At 39.5% G+C, this 22,456-nt stretch overlaps 1 protein-coding gene across 1 annotated transcript in view; it reads left to right on the forward strand.

Annotated features, from left to right (window-relative positions):
- The first annotated feature begins 302 nt into the window (after positions 1 to 302).
- Positions 303 to 22,456, forward strand: part of LOC146862284 (uncharacterized) — an 84,302-nt gene continuing 62,148 nt past the window's right edge. The window contains exons 1-2 of the mRNA XM_085643068.1: positions 303 to 412; positions 4,792 to 10,486. Coding sequence (XP_085499194.1) covers positions 4,835 to 10,486 — 5,652 coding nt within the window. The 5' untranslated portion in view covers positions 303 to 412; positions 4,792 to 4,834. The remainder of the gene's footprint in view (positions 413 to 4,791; positions 10,487 to 22,456) is intronic.

The following is a 22,456-nucleotide window of genomic DNA, read 5'->3' on the forward strand; positions in this document are numbered from 1 at the left end:
TACTATGGATTTGCAGTTAGGTTTGAAAAGTCAAGCACTCTTGCTCTGTGGAATTGAAACATTGTGTGTCGAACTTCTGACCTAACTGCACACAGCAGTGTTCCATGAGCTGTTGCTATGGTAGCAGGCAGAAGTCAAGTTGGGGGAAGGGTACTAGGCAGAAGTCAAGTTGGGGGCAGGGTACTTTTGGAAAAGGGTTGGTTTTCAACCAATAGAAATGTGTCATTACATTTGAAAAAAAGGGGGAAGCACTGAGATTTGAAACTTACATGTATATGTGTGGAAAAATAGAGGGAAAGTTTGCCATTATCTGGTTCTGCTGAGAGGAGAGAGGTGTACAGAACAGAGATCCTGGCTCTGATAATCTGCTGTTTGAGTGACACATTTCTTTCACAACTAACTAATTTTAAAGGTGAGTTTACAGTTTGAGAGGGGATGTATGTGGTAACTTAAGAAATGAATAATAGAAATGGGAATTGTTTTTGTTGTAGTTACACATGGTGGATTCATAATGTGTCAGTCTGTAAAAGAGATTTTCACTTGGCCCGAAAAAAAAAGAGCAGTAAGTGTGCTTTCAAATTGGCAAAGAAATTTCGTTTTGGCACTAATGTGAAAACATGACTGTGTGTGCATAGAAGAATTATAGGCAGAAATGTATTGCGTCTTGCTCTGGTGATTTCACAGTTGCAGTAGATGGAAAAGAGGAGCGAATTTTTGGGGGAAGAAGCAGAGGTTTAGCACACACCCATGTGCTTGCCATGTATAGTCATGCACAGTAATTAGAAGCGAGTGGGGTTTTCAGGTTTAAGTCTGTAATGCAAATACATTCAGCATCACTAAGGCTGGTTGCCCCTGCTGGAGTGTAGGCAGTCACAGAGAATACACACGGTGGTGGTCTGAAAAAAAAACAGCTTGGACATGTGCATTTAAATAAATTTTAAAAAAAAGGTTTCAGAATGTGTCAGTCTGTAAAAGTGATTTCAAAGTGTAAAAAGAGATTTTCACTTGGCCCGAAAAAAAAAGAGCAGTAAGTGTGCTTTCAAATTGGCAAATAAATTTCGTTTTGGCACTAATGTGAAAACATGACTCTGTGTGCATAGAAGAATTATAGGCAGAAATGTATTGCGTCTTGCTCTGGTGATTTCACAGTTGCAGTAGATGGAAAAGAGGAGCGAATTTTTGGGGGAAGAAGCAGAGGTTTAGCACACACCCATGTGCTTGCCATGTATAGTCATGCACAGTAATTAGAAGCGAGTGGGGTTTTCAGGTTTAAGTCTGTAATGCAAATACATTCAGCATCACTAAGGCTGGTTGCCCCTGCTGGAGTGTAGGCAGTCACAGAGAATACACACGGTGGTGGTCTGAAAAAAAAACAGCTTGGACATGTGCATTTAAATAAATTTTAAAAAAAAGGTTTCAGAATGTGTCAGTCTGTAAAAGTGATTTCAAAGTGTAAAAAGAGATTTTCACTTGGCCCGAAAAAAAAAGAGCAGTAAGTGTGCTTTCAAATTGGCAAAGAAATTTCGTTTTGGCACTAATGTGAAAACATGACTCTGTGTGCATAGAAGAATTATAGGCAGAAATGTATTGCGTCTTGCTCTGGTGATTTCACAGTTGCAGTAGATGGAAAAGTGGAGCGAATTTTTGGGGGAAGAAGCAGAGGTTTAGCACACACCCATGTGCTTGCCATGTATAGTCATGCACAGTAATTAGAAGCGAGTGGGGTTTTCAGGTTTAAGTCTGTAATGCAAATACATTCAGCATCAGTAAGGCTGGTTGCCCCTGCTGGAGTGTAGGCAGTCACAGAGAATACACACGGTGGTGGTCTGAAAAAAAAACAGCTTGGACATGTGCATTTAAATAAATTTAAAAAAAAGGTTTCAGAATGTGTCAGTCTGTAAAAGTGATTTCAAAGTGTAAAAAGAGATTTTCACTTGGCCCGAAAAAAAAAGAGCAGTAAGTGTGCTTTCAAATTGGCAAAGAAATTTCGTTTTGGCACTAATGTGAAAACATGACTCTGTGTGCATAGAAGAATTATAGGCAGAAATGTATTGCGTCTTGCTCTGGTGATTTCACAGTTGCAGTAGATGGAAAAGAGGAGCGAATTTTTGGGGGAAGAAGCAGAGGTTTAGCACACACCCATGTGCTTGCCATGTATAGTCATGCACAGTAATTAGAAGCGAGTGGGGTTTTCAGGTTTAAGTCTGTAATGCAAATACATTCAGCATCACTAAGGCTGGTTGCCCCTGCTGGAGTGTAGGCAGTCACAGAGAATACACACGGTGGTGGTCTGAAAAAAAAACAGCTTGGACATGTGCATTTAAATAAATTTAAAAAAAAGGTTTCAGAATGTGTCAGTCTGTAAAAGTGATTTCAAAGTGTAAAAAGAGATTTTCACTTGGCCCGAAAAAAAAAGAGCAGTAAGTGTGCTTTCAAATTGGCAAAGAAATTTCGTTTTGGCACTAATGTGAAAACATGACTCTGTGTGCATAGAAGAATTATAGGCAGAAATGTATTGCGTCTTGCTCTGGTGATTTCACAGTTGCAGTAGATGGAAAAGAGGAGCGAATTTTTGGGGGAAGAAGCAGAGGTTTAGCACACACCCATGTGCTTGCCATGTATAGTCATGCACAGTAATTAGAAGCGAGTGGGGTTTTCAGGTTTAAGTCTGTAATGCAAATACATTCAGCATCACTAAGGCTGGTTGCCCCTGCTGGAGTGTAGGCAGTCACAGAGAATACACACGGTGGTGGTCTGAAAAAAAAACAGCTTGGACATGTGCATTTAAATAAATTTAAAAAAAAAGGTTTCAGAATGTGTCAGTCTGTAAAAGTGATTTCAAATTGAAAAAAGAGATATACACTTGCCCCCGAAAAAAAAAGAGCAGTAAGTGTGCTTTCAAATTGGCAAAGAAATTTCGTTTTGGGACTAATGTGAAAACATGACTCTGTGTGCATAGAAGAATTATAGGCAGAAATGTATTGCGTCTTGCTCTGGTGATTTCACAGTTGCAGTAGATGGAAAAGAGGAGCGAATTTTTGGGGGAAGAAGCAGAGGTTTAGCACACACCCATGTGCTTGCCATGTATAGTCATGCACAGTAATTAGAAGCGAGTGGGGTTTTCAGGTTTAAGTCTGTAATGCAAATACATTCAGCATCACTAAGGCTGTTTGCCCCTGCTGGAGTGTAGGCAGTCACAGAGAATGCACACGGTGGTGGTCTGAAAAAAAAACTGCTTGGACATGTGCATTTAAATAAATTAAAAAAAAAGGTTTCAGAATGTGTCAGTCTGTAAAAGTGATTTCAAAGTGTAAAAAGAGATTTTCACTTGGCCCCGAAAAAAAAAGAGCAGTAAGTGTGCTTTCAAATTGGCAAAGAAATTTCGTTTTGGCACTAATGTGAAAACATGACTCTGTGTGCATAGAAGAATTATAGGCAGAAATGTATTGCGTCTTGCTCTGGTGATTTCACAGTTGCAGTAGATGGAAAAGAGGAGCGAATTTTTGGGGGAAGAAGCAGAGGTTTAGCACACACCCATGTGCTTGCCATGTATAGTCATGCACAGTAATTAGAAGCGAGTGGGGTTTTCAGGTTTAAGTCTGTAATGCAAATACATTCAGCATCACTAAGGCTGGTTGCCCCTGCTGGAGTGTAGGCAGTCACAGAGAATGCACACGGTGGTGGTCTGAAAAAAAAACTGCTTGGACATGTGCATTTAAATAAATTAAAAAAAAAGGTTTCAGAATGTGTCAGTCTGTAAAAGTGATTTCAAATTGAAAAAAGAGATATACACTTGCCCCCGAAAAAAAAAGAGCAGTAAGTGTGCTTTCAAATTGGCAAAGAAATTTCGTTTTGGCACTAATGTGAAAACATGACTCTGTGTGCATAGAAGAATTATAGGCAGAAATGTATTGCGTCTTGCTCTGGTGATTTCACAGTTGCAGTAGATGGAAAAGAGGAGCGAATTTTTGGGGGAAGAAGCAGAGGTTTAGCACACACCCATGTGCTTGCCATGTATAGTCATGCACAGTAATTAGAAGCGAGTGGGGTTTTCAGGTTTAAGTCTGTAATGCAAATACATTCAGCATCACTAAGGCTGGTTGCCCCTGCTGGAGTGTAGGCAGTCACAGAGAATACACACGGTGGTGGTCTGAAAAAAAAACAGCTTGGACATGTGCATTTAAATAAATTTAAAAAAAAAGGTTTCAGAATGTGTCAGTCTGTAAAAGTGATTTCAAAGTGTAAAAAGAGATTTTCACTTGGCCCGAAAAAAAAAGAGCAGTAAGTGTGCTTTCAAATTGGCAAAGAAATTTCGTTTTGGCACTAATGTGAAAACATGACTCTGTGTGCATAGAAGAATTATAGGCAGAAATGTATTGCGTCTTGCTCTGGTGATTTCACAGTTGCAGTAGATGGAAAAGAGGAGCGAATTTTTGGGGGAAGAAGCAGAGGTTTAGCACACACCCATGTGCTTGCCATGTATAGTCATGCACAGTAATTAGAAGCGAGTGGGGTTTTCAGGTTTAAGTCTGTAATGCAAATACATTCAGCATCACTAAGGCTGGTTGCCCCTGCTGGAGTGTAGGCAGTCACAGAGAATACACACGGTGGTGGTCTGAAAAAAAAACAGCTTGGTTTCATAATGTGACAGTTTGTTATACAGATTTTCACTTGCCCAAAAAAAAAGAGGAGTTTGTGTGCATTCAAATTGGCAAAGAAATTTCGTTTTGTGACTATTGTGAAAAGAAATGTAGTAATATATTTAAATTCAATAAAGAATTTTTTTTTTAGTTTTTTTGCAGGTATTGCTGAAGAACAGTGAACAAAATTTAAGATGCCTACAAAATCTCGAGTTCAAAAAACGCTAAAAAAAAAACTATATTTGAGGACAACTGGAGGACCAAAGTTAGTAGAAGATGCTGATGTTGGGAAAAAGAAAAAATCTTCTGGTAAGCAAAAAAGACAATTCCTAAACAAAATATTGAAAACAAACAAAAATGTACAAAATGTCTGTTCTCGGAAAAATGTAACAAAACCTACAGAACAGCAAAAAATTGAGGATTTAGTTAATGCAAATATACCTTCTGCAATTGAAAAGTTTAACATAAACAGAAAAACAGCATTTAAAGAGATACGTAGAAAAATGTTTCAGAGAAGAGTTATGTCCAATTTGATAAAGGATATAAAGAAATATAAGCAAAAGGCTAAATATTATAAGAGAAAAAAAGAAATTGAAGCCATTGCAGCAAAGGCATTAGAATTAAAAAGGAAACTATTCATATTAATTTTGAATAGGATGCGTACATTAGATAAAATGGTTAATGTACTGAAATCACAAAGCAAAAGCAAAAGAGTAGTGAACAGAACAAATTTTTGTAAAGTGTTTTTAGGAAAGTGGATGCATAGCTCAAGTAGTGAACCTTTTTTTAATGAAGAGAGCTATTTTCAAAGTAATAGTTTGCTGCATGCAGTTGACACCAGAGGTCGTTCATACGAAGTAAAAAATGGTTGCATAATGGAGAAGGAGATAATGGTTCCAAGAGATGAGGTACAAGTGATGGCAGATGAGGCAATGGGGAGACGTCCTAAAGCCCCAGTGTACACTTGGAATTGTAGTAGTATTTGCACTGTGCGTCAGGAATCTATTGACAGATTTCGAGAGTTTCTAAGAGAATATAGTAAAAAAAGTGTAAAACAAAAGATTAAGGTGCTTCAAAGTCTGGATCCATGCAGAGTGAGAGAGAATACTGGTTTGCAGGGTCATTCTCTTGCTTGTCTATCTAGAAAAGTGTGCAATAGTGTTTTCCATCATTTTAGGATGCTGGCTGTTCATCATACTGAAATGAGAAAGTTTGTGAGACGGTTGTATTTTGCCAAAAGTCCAGCAATAAAGTTAAATGAATTGAATAGGGCTCTGTTCCGAGGAACGGTATCAGATGTAGAGAAGGTTGTTGATGAAATTCAGTTTTGTTACTTTGGTCCTGAACAAAACAGTGCAGAGAAGGACACAGTAAATGAGGCAGAAGTGGAAGAGAATGTAGAACCTTGTGTAAGTAAGACATTTAATGATCACATAACAAAATTTGCAATAGTCTCTAATGAAAGACCAAATGTTACTTGTATTTGTTGCCGCAGAACTCATTATAGAAAACAAACTAGGAATGTTGATCTCTACAGAAAGAGTGAAAATGAAGATAATTATAAGTGGATGGATTTTGCAACATATATATTTCTTGAAAATTGTTTTGAATTGGGTGAAGATCAGCGTATTTGTAAATACTGCTACAACAAGTTAGAGGAAAATAGAATGCCGACCAGAGCTGTACATAATAATTTAGAATTGGATGCTATTCCTGCTGAACTTTCTGAATTAAATACATATGAGTCTATACTCATTCAATGTGTTCATCCGTTCCAGACCATAGTACGTATGGAGCCCAAAACTGGTAAATTACCTCCTTCAGATTTAGTGAGAGGTTTAAAAGGTAGAGTGGTGTATTTGCCCTTGGATTTGAAAAAAAATATGGAAACTATTGATGCGGATACTTTGGAAACTGAACCATTAATTATTCTGGTTAATGGTGTACCTACAAAGAATAAGAAGATTTGGCAGGAGCTGGTAGATGTGCGGAAAGTACAAAGAGCAAATTTGTATTTGAAAAAAAATAACAAATGGTATGAATCAATTTATATAGTAGAAGAAGAAGAAGAAGAAGATTTACAAGGAGATACAGAAACACCAAGTGGACAAATTGAAAAAGTGGACAAGTCAAAGGAAGAAGAAATTTATGAACATTTTAGCATACATCCTCTCCATTCGAAAGAAGTTATGGGAGACAATATTGATCTCTTTCAGATGAAGAAAGCAAAAGGAAATCCCGTGAGTGTATGGGAGGAGAGCTTGGAAGCTCGATGTTTTCCCCAGCTGTTTCCTAAAGGAAAAGGAGGACGATACGATGAACGTCCGGAACAGATTCCAGCTTCTGAGTATCGGACTACAAGACTATATGCTGAAGATCCCAGATTTCGACAAAGTATCCCTTATTTGTTCCATCTTTTATTTGAAAGCGACTTGTCTGCACTGTCTTATGCAGTAAATCACATTTTAAAAAGTGGAGTACATTTACAAAATGTGTCTGCTAAGGATTTTATGGAGAAAGTGCAGCACCGAGATGATCATTTGGAAACACAACTGATCAATCTGATGGCTTGTCAGCGTGGGACAAATGAATATTGGTACCGACGCCATGGTGAACTAAAATGCATGTTACGCAATTTAGGAACACCAACATGGTTCCTTACCCTAAGCTGCGCCGAGTACGCTTGGGATGATTTACTGGATTTTCTACGAGAGGCCAATTCAAACATTGAAAACATCGAATACAAGACAGCAGGAGAACTGTGCTCATTGGATCCGGTTAATGTTTGCAGATATTTCAATCATAGATTTGAGGCTATGATGTCCTTCATCTGCAATAAAAAAAATCCACCCCTTGGAGAAGTAGTGGATTTCTTTTGGAGAAAAGAGTACCAGGCAAGAGGTGCTCCTCATATTCATATGCTGCTGTGGATCAAGGATGCCCCAAAGTTTGGAACAGATACTGATGAAGCAGTGTTATCTTACATTGAAGAATATGCAACATGTGCTATACCTAAAAGCACAGAAGAGTACAAGTTAAAGGAGCAAGTTCTACGTTTCCAAAGTCATCGGTGTGGAAAATACTGTCGACGGAAATACAAGAGCAAAGAAAAATACTACACTAAATGTCGATTTGGATTTCCTAGACCTGTTCTTACAAATGGAAGAGTCAACAGTTTTATGTCAGCTGTGAGACATACTATCACAAGAAAATCACCTAAGAATACCTACAACCTTAAAAGAAAAGAAGAATCAAAAAATATAAATGACTACAACCCAGTCATTTTATCCATGTGGAACGCTAACATGGATATACAGTATGTTGCTGACAATTCCATTGCTGTTGCTCGATATGTAACGTCTTACATTACGAAATCAGAAAAAACAGAATTGAAGGAAATGTGGGAAGAGATTTCTCACGAGAAGACTGTCAGTAAGAAGCTGTACAGTTTCAGTTTGAAGATGTTATCGCATCGAGAAATTGGATCCTACGAATGTTCAGATAGATTATCTTCTGCAAGTCTCTACTCGAAGTCAAGAAGAATAATTTGGGCAAGTTTAGGCCTTGCAGCAATGAGAAATCGGGTACTGAAATCTGTTGGAGAAATTGAATATTTGGCACAGTTCGAACCTGAAAGTACAGATATATTGAAAACAAACATGTTGGACACATATTATCCCAAGAGAAGTCATCATCTGGAGAACATGTGTCTCTATGAAGTGCTGCAGAACTACATTTATTCACGGAAAGCTGCAGAAGACATCAATAATGGAAAATATAAAGTCGTTGGTGAAGAAGGATGTTTGGTGAAGCAAACCAAAGGAAGTTTGATAAATCACCGGAAGCTGAGTTGCGACACTACCGACAAGAAAGAATTTTACTACTTGGCTCTTTTACAGTTGTTTAAACCATGGCGTTCAGAGGATGAACTACTGGGAGAATTCCAGAGCTATGAAGATTCTTTTAATGCTTGCAAAGACAGCATACAATGCAGTACATTCTCAACTTATCTGCAAATGTTAAATGAAGAAATTGAACAGGAAACTACAATTGCAGCAGAAATTGCTAGAGACAGTTCTCAGGACAGCCAAAGTTCAGGAACATACAGTCAAGATCCCCTAGGACAACCAATCGTTGAAAATGAAGCATCAATAGCCATGAATGAAGTGGAAACGGCTATGAATCAAGCTCAAGAAGAATTTATAGACTTAGAAAATTTGGAAAGACAACTGAATCAAGAGCAGCAACAAATTTATGAAGAGATCAAAAACAAAATTGAACACGGATTTCTACATGAAAAAAAAGAGTGCTCATGCACATCATTTCATCCAATCAGGATGTATGTAAGCGGACAAGCTGGCACTGGAAAAAGTTTCCTAATTAAAGTCATCAGAAGCTACCTAAAGCAAAAAACAGATTCTACTTTGTCTTGTGTGGTTACTGCTCCAACTGGGTTAGCAGCATATAACATAAAAGGAATCACCTTACATCGTTTGCTAATGTTACCAGTGGAGCATGAGAACAAAATACAATTCAACAAGCTAACTGGAGAAGCATGCTTGGAAGTTTCAAGAGTATTGAAGAAGATGCAAGTTCTCATTATTGATGAGGTGAGCATGGTATCAAACTTAATGCTTGCCTTTGTGCATTTAAGAATGCAGCAAATTTTGAAGACAGACTATGACGTGTTATTTGGTGGAAAACACGTCATCGTTTTTGGGGATCTTTTGCAACTTACTCCGGTTAAAGGACAACCAGTGTTTAATACTGTGACACATGAAGACACGAAGAAGTCATTGGGAAGCATCGGTAATACAAATATTTGGTCCTTCTTTGAGTACAAGGAACTTACAACTAATATGAGGCAAGCAAACGATGAAGAATATGGAAGTATTCTGAAAGATATCAGGATTGGACTACTCACAGAAGCTGGCAAAAAAGCATTACAGACTCGGCTGCTACATAATTTATTTCCAAAGGAAGAAATAGTTGCAGAGAAGATATACAAGAACATTGCAGAAAACAAAAGTGTCATCTGCTTAATGCCAACTCTACGTGAATGCTCAATATTCAATGAGGAGCTTTTGAAATTGGAAAAGGAAGAGATCATGAAATTGGAAGCAGTGGACAAAATTGAGGATGGAAGAATTACTGTCACAGTAACAGGCAAACTGAAAAATAAATTGGACTCACTAGAGAAGAACATCTCCAAAACAGCAGGATTAGAAAAAAATCTATATGTTTGCATGAACTGTAGAGTGTTTTTAAGGAGAAATTTGGATGTTGAAAAAGGCTTAGTAAATGGAGCGATGGGAAGAGTTGTGGGTTTTATTAATTATCAGAAAAAAGATGGAATTGAATGGTTAAAAATAAAATTTGATCAGATAGAGGAAGTTAAAGACATTTGTCGTTGTTCAGTTCGTTTCATGCTTGTGAAAGACTTATATGTACGTAGGAAGCAGTTTCCGTTTTCTCTAGCATATGCTGTAACTATTCACAAGTCTCAAGGATTGACTGTAGATTGTGCATTTGTGAACATTGGATCTAGTGTGTTCAAAGAAGGTATGGCATATGTTGCTTTGTCACGAGTCAAAACATTATCAGGTTTATTCATGATAGACTTCGATGACTCAAAAGTTAGTGCTGATACAAACTGTGTAAAGGAGTATAATAGATTAAGAAGAAGCTATGCTCCTCATTTAGGTCAGTATCCTGTGTTGGAGAAACGTGTAGTTTCTCGTAAAAGGAGAAATGAGAATATCTGTAATGAAGATGTAGAGAAGAGGAAAAAAAAGAGGAGTGATGTAATTGCAAGCAAAAAGAATAAGGAAAATGAAGAACAGGTTGTAGGATGTCATTTTGAAAATAGCTCTGGTGTCAACTGCTACGCAAATGTAGTGCTGAATGTTGCTTTTTATCTGGAAAGTTTGCAAGAGCAGATAATAATAAATCAGGGAAAAAGATTCTGTTCAGAGCTCAGTCTCCTTTTTCAAAAGCTGAGTAAAGATAAAACTCAAATAGAAAGTACTACTGATATTAGAAAACTTTTAGATGTATGTTCAGGACGAACACAGTTTTCTCAAAATGAACAGCAAGATGCTCACGAATTTTTGATGTATTTTCTTCAGGTAGTGGAAGAAGAAGGAGTTCCCATTGACATTTTTTTTGGTCTCTCTTATAAATGGGAACATAGTTGTGATAATTGTTATAATATAAGTGGTTCTATTGTTGATAATGAAAGGTTTATTTATTTGACATTGCCAGAGAGTAAAACAGTCACTTTTGCAAACTTAGTTAAAGATGCTAATCATAGCATGAAATGTGGTGAGTGTAATTCTGACATGTTATCAACATTAATTTTAAGGGAATACGGACAGTATGTAATTTTAATGATGCAACGATGTAGAGCTGATGGATCAAAATTGGATACTTTAATAAAGAAGTTTACAGGACAGCAATTATCAATTTCAGGAAAAACTTTTGTAACTGTTGCAATAATTTTCCATGATGGACCTACTGTTACTTCTGGACATTACACAGTTTATCTAAAATGTGAAAAAGGATGGACACTGTGTAATGATTCCCAATTGATTTTCAAACAACGTTTGCCTTTTGATTTAGCAAATTCCTATCTAATCTTCCTGAAACCTAAATTTTAGAGAGACTTGGCAAGATCTGGACAAAATAATTTTACCATTTTACAGGATTACCATTGCAATTTTGTAGAAAAAAGATTTTTAAAATTATCATTTGGCCTAAAGGAAAGATAACCAATTGTAATGTGGACTTTTTAAATTTTTAATGCAATTTTGAAAAACCAATAATTTAGAGATTATCGGTAACTTCTGCACATTTTAAATTTTGGAATGTTATTGGACTGCCACTGGAAATTTTTTCAAAAATAATTTCAAAAATTACTATTTGGCCATGTGGAAAAGTAAGCAATTCTATTGTGGACTAAATAAATTATTCGAAAAATTTTCGTGAACCAAAATGTTACAGAGAATCGGTGAGATCTGGACAGATTAAACTTTAGAATTTTAATGGTTTTCCCTTGGAAATTTATTCCAGGGAAAGAATAAAAAATACTATTTGGCCTAAAGGAAATAAAATCAGATGTATTTTGGAGTTATTTGAGATATATTATTGTGAATGTACTTCTGAAACAAAAATATCAGACGGTATTTTAAAGAAAAAAGTATTGTTTTTAGATGACATTTTTTAAGAATAATATGCATTTCTGTAATGATAAGTTTAAGTGAGAAGAGATTCTGGGCTTTTTTAATACAATCTTTGAGATTGTTATTTTTTTTTGCCCGCTGTAAAATGATGAATGCAATTGCTTTCACAATTTATAGTGAAATGCAATATATTCTGAAAACAGCAAAAATAAGGCAAAAATATTTTTTGGGAAAAAATGTAAATATGTGTACTGTATTATAAAATGTTTTAAAAATATTAATACTTTTTTCTTTTTTTTCAGATCGATATAGAAAATTTTCGTAAACTACAACCATTTTAAAAACTATTTTTTAAAAAAACAAATGAATAAATATTTTTTTCAGTGAGTATGGTAAGTCAATAGTAATAATTGTAGTCTTTCAAGGACCTTGTAATGTGAAAAATGATTTTTAGTGTTTTTTTTAAAAAATAAAAAAAAAGGTACGCTTACCGTACGCGTACGGTAAAAAAAAAAAGTTTTTTAAAAAAAATGTAAAAAAAAGATGAAAGATAAGGTTGGCTCTTAAAAGAACCGTTGTGTTCATGCAGGGACAGAGGAAAGGAACCATGGGAAAATCATTCAAAGCTACAAATGTGCTGATCTATTTTGTTATTCACTAGGGAAACACTGGTCTCCCTATAACAAATTAGAGCTTTACAAAATGTGCAATGAATATCAACCTTCCGAAATCGAGGGTTCATTTCCAGAGGGCCAGCAAAAGGAGATTCTCCCCCCACAGATGAAGGGCTCACCTGAGCTGCAGAAGAAGGAGTAAGCTCTGCAGGTGATGGTCCAGGCTGAGCTGCTGTGGATGTACTGGCTCGTCTTTCTGAAGAGTTACCTCCAAAAAGTTGAGCATGTGTCCTTTTGTGTACATCCTTGAGGTGCCTCATCATGGTGTGATTCCCAAAGGAATACTTCCTGTCAGGATTACCTCTAGAAAGTACACGCTGACACAGCTTGCAAGTAACTAAGGGTGCATTCACCTTTTGCTGGCCTTCTGGAAAAGTAAAATAATCCCAAACATAAGAAGGTTTTACTTTCCTCGCTCTCTGCCTCAAGACAGTGCTGCTGGTGCTAGCCTCACTCTCAGAAGAGCTCTGCTGTTCTGCCATCGTATCCCAAAGACAAACCAGCTCCTTCTCCCAAGGGATCACAAGCAGAAATGAGGGGAATGGGTGTGGTGTAGGAGAGTTCTAGAACTGAAAGTAGTTTCAACCAATCAAAAGTTGTGTTTCAAGATCACATGACCTACCGTACGCTTACGGTACGCTTACGGTGCGCTTACGGCAAAAAGTACGCGTGCGCGTAAAAAAGACACGCGCTTGCGCACATGCGCATAACAGTCATTTCCCGGCACTTCCGCGTAACGTGCGCGTGTTGCGTAAGCGCGCACGCGTCCCACGCGCAGTACGCGCGGCTACGCAAAGTGCGTAACTATACGCAAGCAGCGTAGATAGATTACGGACGTTGCGTAAACCGTACGCTTACCGTGAGCTTACGGTACGCGTACTATAAAAAAAAAAAAAAAAAATCTGGAAATAAATTTTACATGTTTATTTTAAAAAATATATATAAAAAAAATATTTAAGGATTTTAAAAATTAAAGCATAGTCTTTATAAAAGATAAGAAAATTAAAATAAAAATATGTTTGAAAAAAATGAAGAATATAAAAAAAAAATAGCATTTAAAAAACCTTGCAAATTCACTGAAAAAACCATGGGTTTCACACACGTTATAGTTAGGAATTAGCATTTAAAAAACCTTGCAAATTCAATGAAAAAACCATGGGTTTCACACACGTTATAGTTAGGAATTAGCATTTAAAAAACCTTAGAAATTCAGTGAAAAAACCATAGGTTTCACACATGTTATAGTTAGCTGGACATTTTACTCGTAAAAAACCAATGAAATTGCCCCGTTATAGTTAGTTCAGCTAACTATAACTCGCGCGCCCGCAATGCACTGCTGATGACGTCACATATTACATCACTCATGACATGGTCAGTGACATCACTCATGACATCACTGATGACATCTCAAATGACATCACTGATGACATCACTGATGACATCATCCAGTGAATGTGTGTTATTCTGAAAATTAAATATGTTTTATATATGTATATCTCATGGTCGATGGAAGAATAAATGGGTATATAAGTGTCTAAATGGATGATTTGTTTTTGAAAAATTGATTGTGTAACTGACTGATTAAGTGTATCATAGTGAATACATGGCTTAGTGAATAATGTTTAAATATGTAAATATCTGTATCAGTCTCTCACTTTGTGTATAAGTGGCTGCATGGGTTGGTGAGTAGCTACATGGGTGCCTATTTAGGTTATTAGTTGTTTTTTTGAGTATCAGTCTGAGTGTCTGCATGGTTCGGTGGGGGGTATTACGTAGTGCATCGGTGCATGAATGAGTGACTCACTGTTTGTATGTGTTGAACACAGCATGTGTGCAGGACTGTATGGGTGGATGAGTGTGTGTATGGGTGTGTTAGTGAGTGAATGACTGTCTCAATAGTGTCTTCAGGAGTAACTACATACGTTTTAAACTAGTATATGTGACTATTGGTGTATATATGTGAGTATATGTGAAAGTGAGAGATTGAAAGAGTTCCTGTATGAATAAGTATGTGTTTCTATAAGTGATTGTTTAAAAGACTAAGTATGTGTAAGTTTCCGTAGAAGTAAGTGTGGTGGTGTGTGTATAACTGTATATGCAAGTAAATGTATGTTTGATTCTTTATTAGCATGAGTGACTATGTGTGTGAGTAACTCTATGGATGAGTGGCATTGTGTAACAGGATGTATAGATGTATGAGTACATATGATGAGTGAGTACATGTATGAGTGACTGTATAGGACTGTTGGTGAATGAGTGGATGTGTATGTGGATCTTAGAATTACTGAAGAGGTTGTTGTAACTGGTATTGGTATGTCCATTGTTTTGAAATTTTTAGTCTCTATTTTTGAATGTGTGTATCAAAGCTTATATTAAGGTGAGAGGAGGTCTGCCACTCTATCACAAGGATGATGTCATCAGTGATGTCATCAGTGATGTCATTTGAGATGTCATCAGTGATGTCATGAGTGATGTCACTGACCATGTCATGAGTGATGTAATATGTGACGTCATCAGCAGTGCATTGCGGGCGCGCGAGTTATAGTTAGCTGAACTAACTATAACGGGGCAATTTCATTGGTTTTTTACGAGTAAAATGTCCAGCTAACTATAACATGTGTGAAACCTATGGTTTTTTCACTGAATATATATATGTATATATATATATATTCTATGAAAAAACCATAGGTTTCAGGCACGTTATAGTTAGAAATTAGCATTTTAAAAACCTTAGAAATTCACTGAAAAAACATAGGTTTCAGGGGCGTTATAGTTAGTTTGACATTTCCCTCGTACAAAACCATATCAATTCCCCCGTTATAGTTAGTTCAGCTAACTATAACTTGCGCGCCTGCAATGCTCTGCTGATGACGTCACATATTACATCACTCATGACATGGTCAGTGACATCACTCATGACATCACTGATGACATTTCTAATGACATCACTGATGACATCATCCAGCGAATGTGTGTTTTTCTGAAAATTAAATATGTTTTATATATGTACATCGCAAGGTCGATGGAAGAATAAATGGGTATATAAGTGTCTAAATGAATGATTTTTTTTGTAAAATTGATTGTATAACTGACTGATTAATTGTATCTTAGTGAATACATGGGTTAGTGAGTAATGTTTGAATATGTAAATATCTGTATCAGTCTCTCACTTTGTGTATAAGTGGCTGCATGGGTTGGTGAGTAGCTACATGAGTGTCTATATGGGTTATTAGTTGGTTTTTTGAGTATCAGTATGAGTGTCTGAGTGTCTGAATGGTTCGGTGGGGGTATTACTTAGTGCATAGATGCATGAATGAGTGACTCACTGTTTGTATGTGTTGAAGACAGCATGTATGCAGGACTGTATGGGTGGGTGAGTGTGTGTATGGGTGTGTTACTGAGTGAACGACTGTCTCAATAGTGTCTTTATGAGTAACTACATATGTTTTTAACTAGGATATGTGAGTATTGGTGTGTGTGAGAGTGAGAGATTGGAAGAGTTCCTGTATAAATAAGTATGTGTTTCTATAAGTAATTGTTTAAGAGAGTAAGTATGTGTAAGTTTCTGTAGAAGTAAGTGTGGTGGTGTGTGTATAACTGTATATGCAAGTAAATGGATGTTTGATACATTGCATGTGTGACTCTGTGTGTGAGTAACTCTATGGATGAGTGTTGGTGTGTAACAGAATGTATAGGTGTATGACTACATATGATGAGTGAGTACATGTATGAGTGACTGTATAGGACTGTTGGTGAATGAGTGGATGTGTGTGTAGATCTTGGAATTACTGAATAGGTTGTTGTAACTAGTATTGGTATGTCTATTGTTTTGAAAATGTTAATTTCGATTTTTGAGTGTGTGTATCAAAGGTTATATTAGGGTGAGAGGAGGTCTGCCACTCTATCACAAGGATGATGTCATCAGTGATGTCATTTGAGATGTCATGAGTGATGTCATGAGTGATGTCACTGACCATGTCATGAGTGATGTAATATGTGGTGTCATCAGCAGTGCATTGCGGGTGCGCAAGTTATAGTTAGCTGAACTAACTATAACGGGGGAATTTCTATGGTTTTGTACGAGTGAAATGTCAAACTAACTATAACGCCCCTGAAACCTATGTTTTTTTCAGTGAATTTCTAAGGTTTTTTAAATGCTAATTTCTAACTATAATGTGCCTGAAACCTATGGTTTTTTCAGTGAATTTCTAAGGTTTTTTAAATGCTAATTTCTAACTATAACGTGCCTGAAACCTAAGGTTTTTTCAGTGAATTTTAAAGGTTTTTTAAATGCTAGTTTCTAACTATGCCTACAGAGGTAGGACATGTGATGAAAGAAGAAACAACGCACAGAAAGAAAAAAAAGAAATGCAGAAAGAAGCAACAGAAGTCCACAAAGACGAAGAAAAGTGTAGGAAGAAGAAGAGATGTACAGAAAGAACCAACAGGGGAGCAGAAAGTCCTCCTGTGTCCACAACTATTTCAGACGGGTACTGATGGTAACTGAATCTGACTAACCAGGCCTAGAGCCAGTGCTATGCTAAAAGACACTTAGAATACAGTGAAAACACCTACATACACTAGGGAACACTATGCGTTGGGGTACCCCTGTGATTACCATGACCTCCTCTGTAAGACCCTAGTACATAATAGGGCAGGGGATTAAAACCACCTCTTAAAACGCGCCACAGGGCAAGTTTGCACACTGGTGAAGGGAGGGGGGGCCTGAGGTGACGTGTGCAAACACGCCCTGTGGCCGTTTTAATTTGGGGGATGAAGTACCCTTGAATCCTGAGTATCCCTTGGGTCCAACTAGCCCACCAGGTATCTCCAGTAAGCGCTACAGAGCTTCATTGCACAGAGGTGTAAAAAGGGGCACGGCCTGGACCACCTCTCTGCAACGCAGCTCCCTGGCGCATACTGGAGGTACCTGGTGGGCAAGTTAGCCCCCAGGGGACCTCAGGATTGAAGAGGAATTAATTCCCCAACTTAAAATGCGCCACAGGGCGTGTTTGCACACATTTCACCTCAGACCCCCGCCCCCTTCCTTCACCACTGTGCAAACGCGCCCATGGCCATTTTAAGTTAGGGGGTAAAGTCCCCTTGAATCCTGAGTGTCCCTGGGGTCCAACTAAGCCACCAGGTACCTCCAGTAAGGGCCACAGAACTGTGTTGCAGAAAGGTGTAAAAAGGGGCATGGCTTAGACCACCTCTCTGCAACGCAAGCCTCTGGCACTTTTTGGAGGTACCTGATGGACTAGTTGGCCCCCAGGGGCCCTCAGGATTGAAAAGGAATTAATTCCCCAACCTAAAAGGCGCCACATGGCATGTTTGCACACATGTCACCTCAGGCCCCGCCCCCTCCAAACAAAACTCTGCAAACGCGCCCTGTGGCGCGTATAAGTTGGGGAATTAATTCCCCTTCAATACCGGGGGTTCCTGGTGGGCAACTAACCCACCAGGTACCTCCAGTAAGCGCCACAGAGCTGCATTGGAGAGAGGTGTATAAAGGGGCGTGGCCTGGACCACCTCTCTGCAACGCAGCCCTGTGGCGCTTACTGGAAGTACCTGGTGGGCTAGTTGGCCACCAGGGACCCCCATTATTGACGGGGAATTATATTCCCCAACTTAAAACGCGCCACAGGGTGCCTTTGCAGAGTGTTGCTTAGAGGGGGCAGGACCTATGCACAATCGCGTTTATTTTTATTTTTTTGTAAGTGGGGCTGTGTGGCCCCCCTTCTTTTTACTTTTTTGAGACCCTGGGGACCCCATCCCGCAGGGCCTGACCCCCAATTTAAAAAAAAAAGAAAATTTATTAACGGGAAGGGGGCCGCGTGGGCCCCCCTGCCCTGGCCAATTCCAGGCCCCGGGGACCCCATCCCCCAGGGCATGGCCATGTTTTTTTTTTTATTACTATGGAGGGGGGCTGCGTGGCCCCACTCCTCAGGCCAATTATAGCCCCGGGGACCCCATCCCCCTGGGCCAGCCTTTGCATTATCTTTTTTATTGAAAAAAAAATGATTATTGGGGAGGGGGGCCACGTGGCCCCCTTCCCTGGCCACTTCTGGCCCAGGAGACCCCATCCCCCGGGGCCTGGCCACCTCGTTGGGGACCATGGGGAGGAGCCCCAATTCCCCCACGGTCCCTGCCGGCTCCCGCGTCCTGCGGGAGCCGGCATTGCTTTTCCACATGGGGAGCTGCTGACATGCAGCTTCCCGTGTGGAAAAGCAATGTGGTTTGGATCTTGGAAGAGAGAGCAGGTTTCCTGCTCTCTCTTCCAAAATCCAAACCACAGTTTGCTATGGCAGGGCGGGAGCCGCAAGGCTCCCGCCCTGCCATAGCAAACAGAAGGGTCCCGGGGGTGGGTACCTCGGGACACTGCAGGAGCCGACCCTGGGGGGTGTCGGTCCCCAGGGCCATCACAGGCTCCAGGAGGGGGACCGCGTGGCCCCCCTCCCATTACATTGGCAAAGCCCCAGGGAGGTGAATTTTCATAATTAGTGCCCCGGGGAGGTGGTGGTCCCCGGGGCATGCGGGGGGCTCGAACCCCCCACACAGGTATATGACATTTTTTTTAAAGCCACGGGGGTGGCGGTTCCCGTGGCAGCGGGGGGGCCGTGAGACACCCCCGCAAATATTTACTGCCTGGGCCCCCGCAATTTCAATTTAACATGCCCCCAGGACTTGGCCAACACGGGGGCTAAATAATAAGGAAGCGCAGGAGCACGTGCTTCCTTTTTTTTTATTTTCGGCCAAAATTCGCGCTGGGTGCGCCAATCTCGCCAGTTATTTTTTTTAAAAACAATGCTTTTTTTGGCCCTGAGGGCCCTTGTGGGACCCCATGAGCAGGCCTAGGGGGTCAGGGTGTTTCTACCCTGCCCCCTTTTCTTGTTTTGCGCCTTTTTTTCTGTTTTCTTGTGCCTCATTTCTACCAAGGCACAAGATGGCTGCCAACACTTCCTGGTTTGGAGTGTTGACAGCCAATTAGCATGAAGCTCGTGATTGGGAGGGTGTGTGGATCCACCGCGGCCATAGATATCACTATCTTTATTTCTTAATTTCTCAAAAATTACTGAACGGATTTACACCATTTTAAAAAGTGCACTTTCTGAGCCATGCAGTACCTTTTTGCCAAATTTGGTGTAATTCCGTTCAACAATGTTTGCTATAACCGTGTCTAAAGTTTCCTATGGGAAATTGATTTTGTGCCCTCTATTTTTTGAATTTCTCAGGAACTACTGAACGGATTTACACCATTTAAGAAAAAGGTCTCTTTCTGAGCCAAGGGCTACCTTTTTGCCAAATTTGGTGTAATTCTGTTTAGCAGTTCGGGCTGTAGCCTGCTCCAAAATTTCCTACGGGAAATAACATGGAGAAACCCCGTTTTGGGACCCCCCTTTTTTCTCGGCCCCCGCTTGACGATTCACCCCCAAACTTTCAGGATAGGAGCTGACCGGAGCGCCCCACCAGTTTTGAAAATTTCGCAAAGATTCGTCATCCTGCGCCAAAGTTATTGGGAAGAGAATGTTACGAATTTCCTATGGATAATAGGTCCTAACTATAACTAACTACTGGCGACCGCCAGTAGGTAGTATATAAATATATATATTTATATTTATATTTATATATATATCGATTTCACCAATGCTGCATTAGGGGTTCCCTGCCTTTGGTGTCGGTGCCTGACAGCGGCAGCAGCAGCCGCTCACAATGCAAAAGGATTCCTGTAATTTTGCCTCGAATGACAAAAAACCAAGATACGGCACACCAGAGAACTGCACAATAACTTTATTGTGCAGCAGTTTAAAGTCGACGCGTTTCGGTGTTAGCCTGTCTCAAGTGATATTCTGTACAGCAATCCCCTTCAAAAATAGGCTCCATGGTGCATAGACATAGAAAAGTTTTCCGTGATTTTAAAATACACATGTACTCAAACCAAAAACATTGCTATATATAAATGTAACTGCGATGGATGGAAGGAGGAGCAAACTGTCTGGACAGAAACCTTAGAAAGATATACTGACCACATACTTATATGGGTCAGGTATATAGATGACTTATTCCTTATTTGGGATGGACCAGAAACCCTTGCAAATGAGTTCATTGAGAAGCTGGGGGACAATAATCTAAACCTCAAATGCACACATTCGGTAAGCTCCAACTATTGTGAATTCTTAGACATAGCAGTTGAGATCAAACAGGGAAAGATCACAACCCGACTGTTTCGTAAAGAGACAGCCAGCAATACCGTTCTACATGCGGCTAGCCATCACCCTATTCCCCTAGTACAAAGTATCCCCTATAGGGAGTTGCTGTGGGCTCGCCGCAATTGCAGTACTAATGAGGATTTTCAGGCGGAACAGCAAATGATCACGACTCGTTTTGAGGATAGAGGATATAAAACGAAGGTTTTACAGAAAGCTAAAGAAAAAGTGCAGGATAAAACTCAGAATGATTTGTTATTTGATCCATCCAGCAGGTCCACTAGGAACTATAAATGTTGGTGTTAGGGAAACCCCGAGAATGATAACGGTGCATGGGCCCTCAAAAAAGCAATGAAAACCCACTGGAATCTGCTAACAGTGGATCCCATATTAGCGAAATATGTGGGATTAAGCCCACAAGTGACTTATAAATGAGCAAAGTCCTTGAAAGACGGGATAGTGCACAGCTGTTGCCAAGACAGTACCAAATCTCATAGGCTCAAAGCGCCGAATGGGTTTACCACATGTGGCACGTGTAAAGCGTGCCACAATGGTAAAATCTGTAAAGAGTATTTGGCAGGTGCAGGAGAAAATAAATTGATGAAACATTCTATCAACTGCAACAGGGACTTTGCTGTCTACGTGCTGTAGTGCTGTTGTGGCCTCCGGTATGTGGGCAGCACAAAACTACCACTAAAGATGAGAATATTACAGCATCTTCGGGCTTTAACCAACAGTGATTATAATTATACGGTGGCCAGACATTTCGCGGAGAGACACAGGAGCAATAATAGCTCTCTCCAATTCTATGGAATTTATATAATTCCCAGGCACATAAGAGGGGGTGACAGAGAGAAGAATTTCAGGATCCTTCAATCTAAATATATTATTGATTTGGATTGTAAAACACCTAAAGGTCTGAATGGGGGCGAGGAATTTGCCACACATATAGGTTGTTAAAAAATCCTCTTATGTCAAAGTGGAGCTGTGTATTATCTGAAACCTTCACCTGTTCTTTAATTTAAATTTTTCTTATTAATATTATATTATCACAATTTTAATATGGAGCATTGGATTGAAACCAGTAATGGTGAACAATAGATTCCTTTTCAGGCATCTTAGGCTAAAAGGTGTAACATCAGTGCTCAAGCCTTGTAGGTACCACTCATTAATTCAGTGGTACCGTGTGATCATTCTGTTTTTTTCTACTTTGCTCTAGACACTGTGAGGGGCGCTCACTCTCCACAGTCCCACTAATTTCCTTTCACCACATATAGGCCTTCCTGTCTCCATCCCAATACAATTAAATTGACTCCAGAGAAGATGTTGATCCCCATTAACCCCTTCAGCGCTGCGCGGATTCCCCCGCGGTGCTGAAGGGTTCGAACGTGGGCGGGGCCATGACGGAACGGTTCCGTCATGAGCACAGCTCAACCGATGCTCATGACGGAATCGTTCCGTCATGAGCATGGAAGGGGTTAATGAATGACAGGGACATTTGTAATTCAAGTAATAGAAATGTGTGATATGGCACTTGTCACTAATTGCATGGCACCAGCTAAATATGGTGGTACTGAAGAACCAAAACCTTTTGGACCTGGCGGCACAGGGTACGCCCTCCGTCTTCTGGGTTCACATGCTTCTTTACATAGAGACACGGGACACTCTGTCGGCGTTAGAAGATTGGATTTATTTAGCTACAGTTATCCTAGAAGTACACAAAGTAGGTTCTTAGGAGACTGCCACTTCACTCTGTG

This window comes from Triturus cristatus, chromosome 2_2 (assembly GCF_964204655.1).
Source record: "Triturus cristatus chromosome 2_2, aTriCri1.1, whole genome shotgun sequence".
Taxonomy (NCBI): domain Eukaryota; kingdom Metazoa; phylum Chordata; class Amphibia; order Caudata; family Salamandridae; genus Triturus; species Triturus cristatus.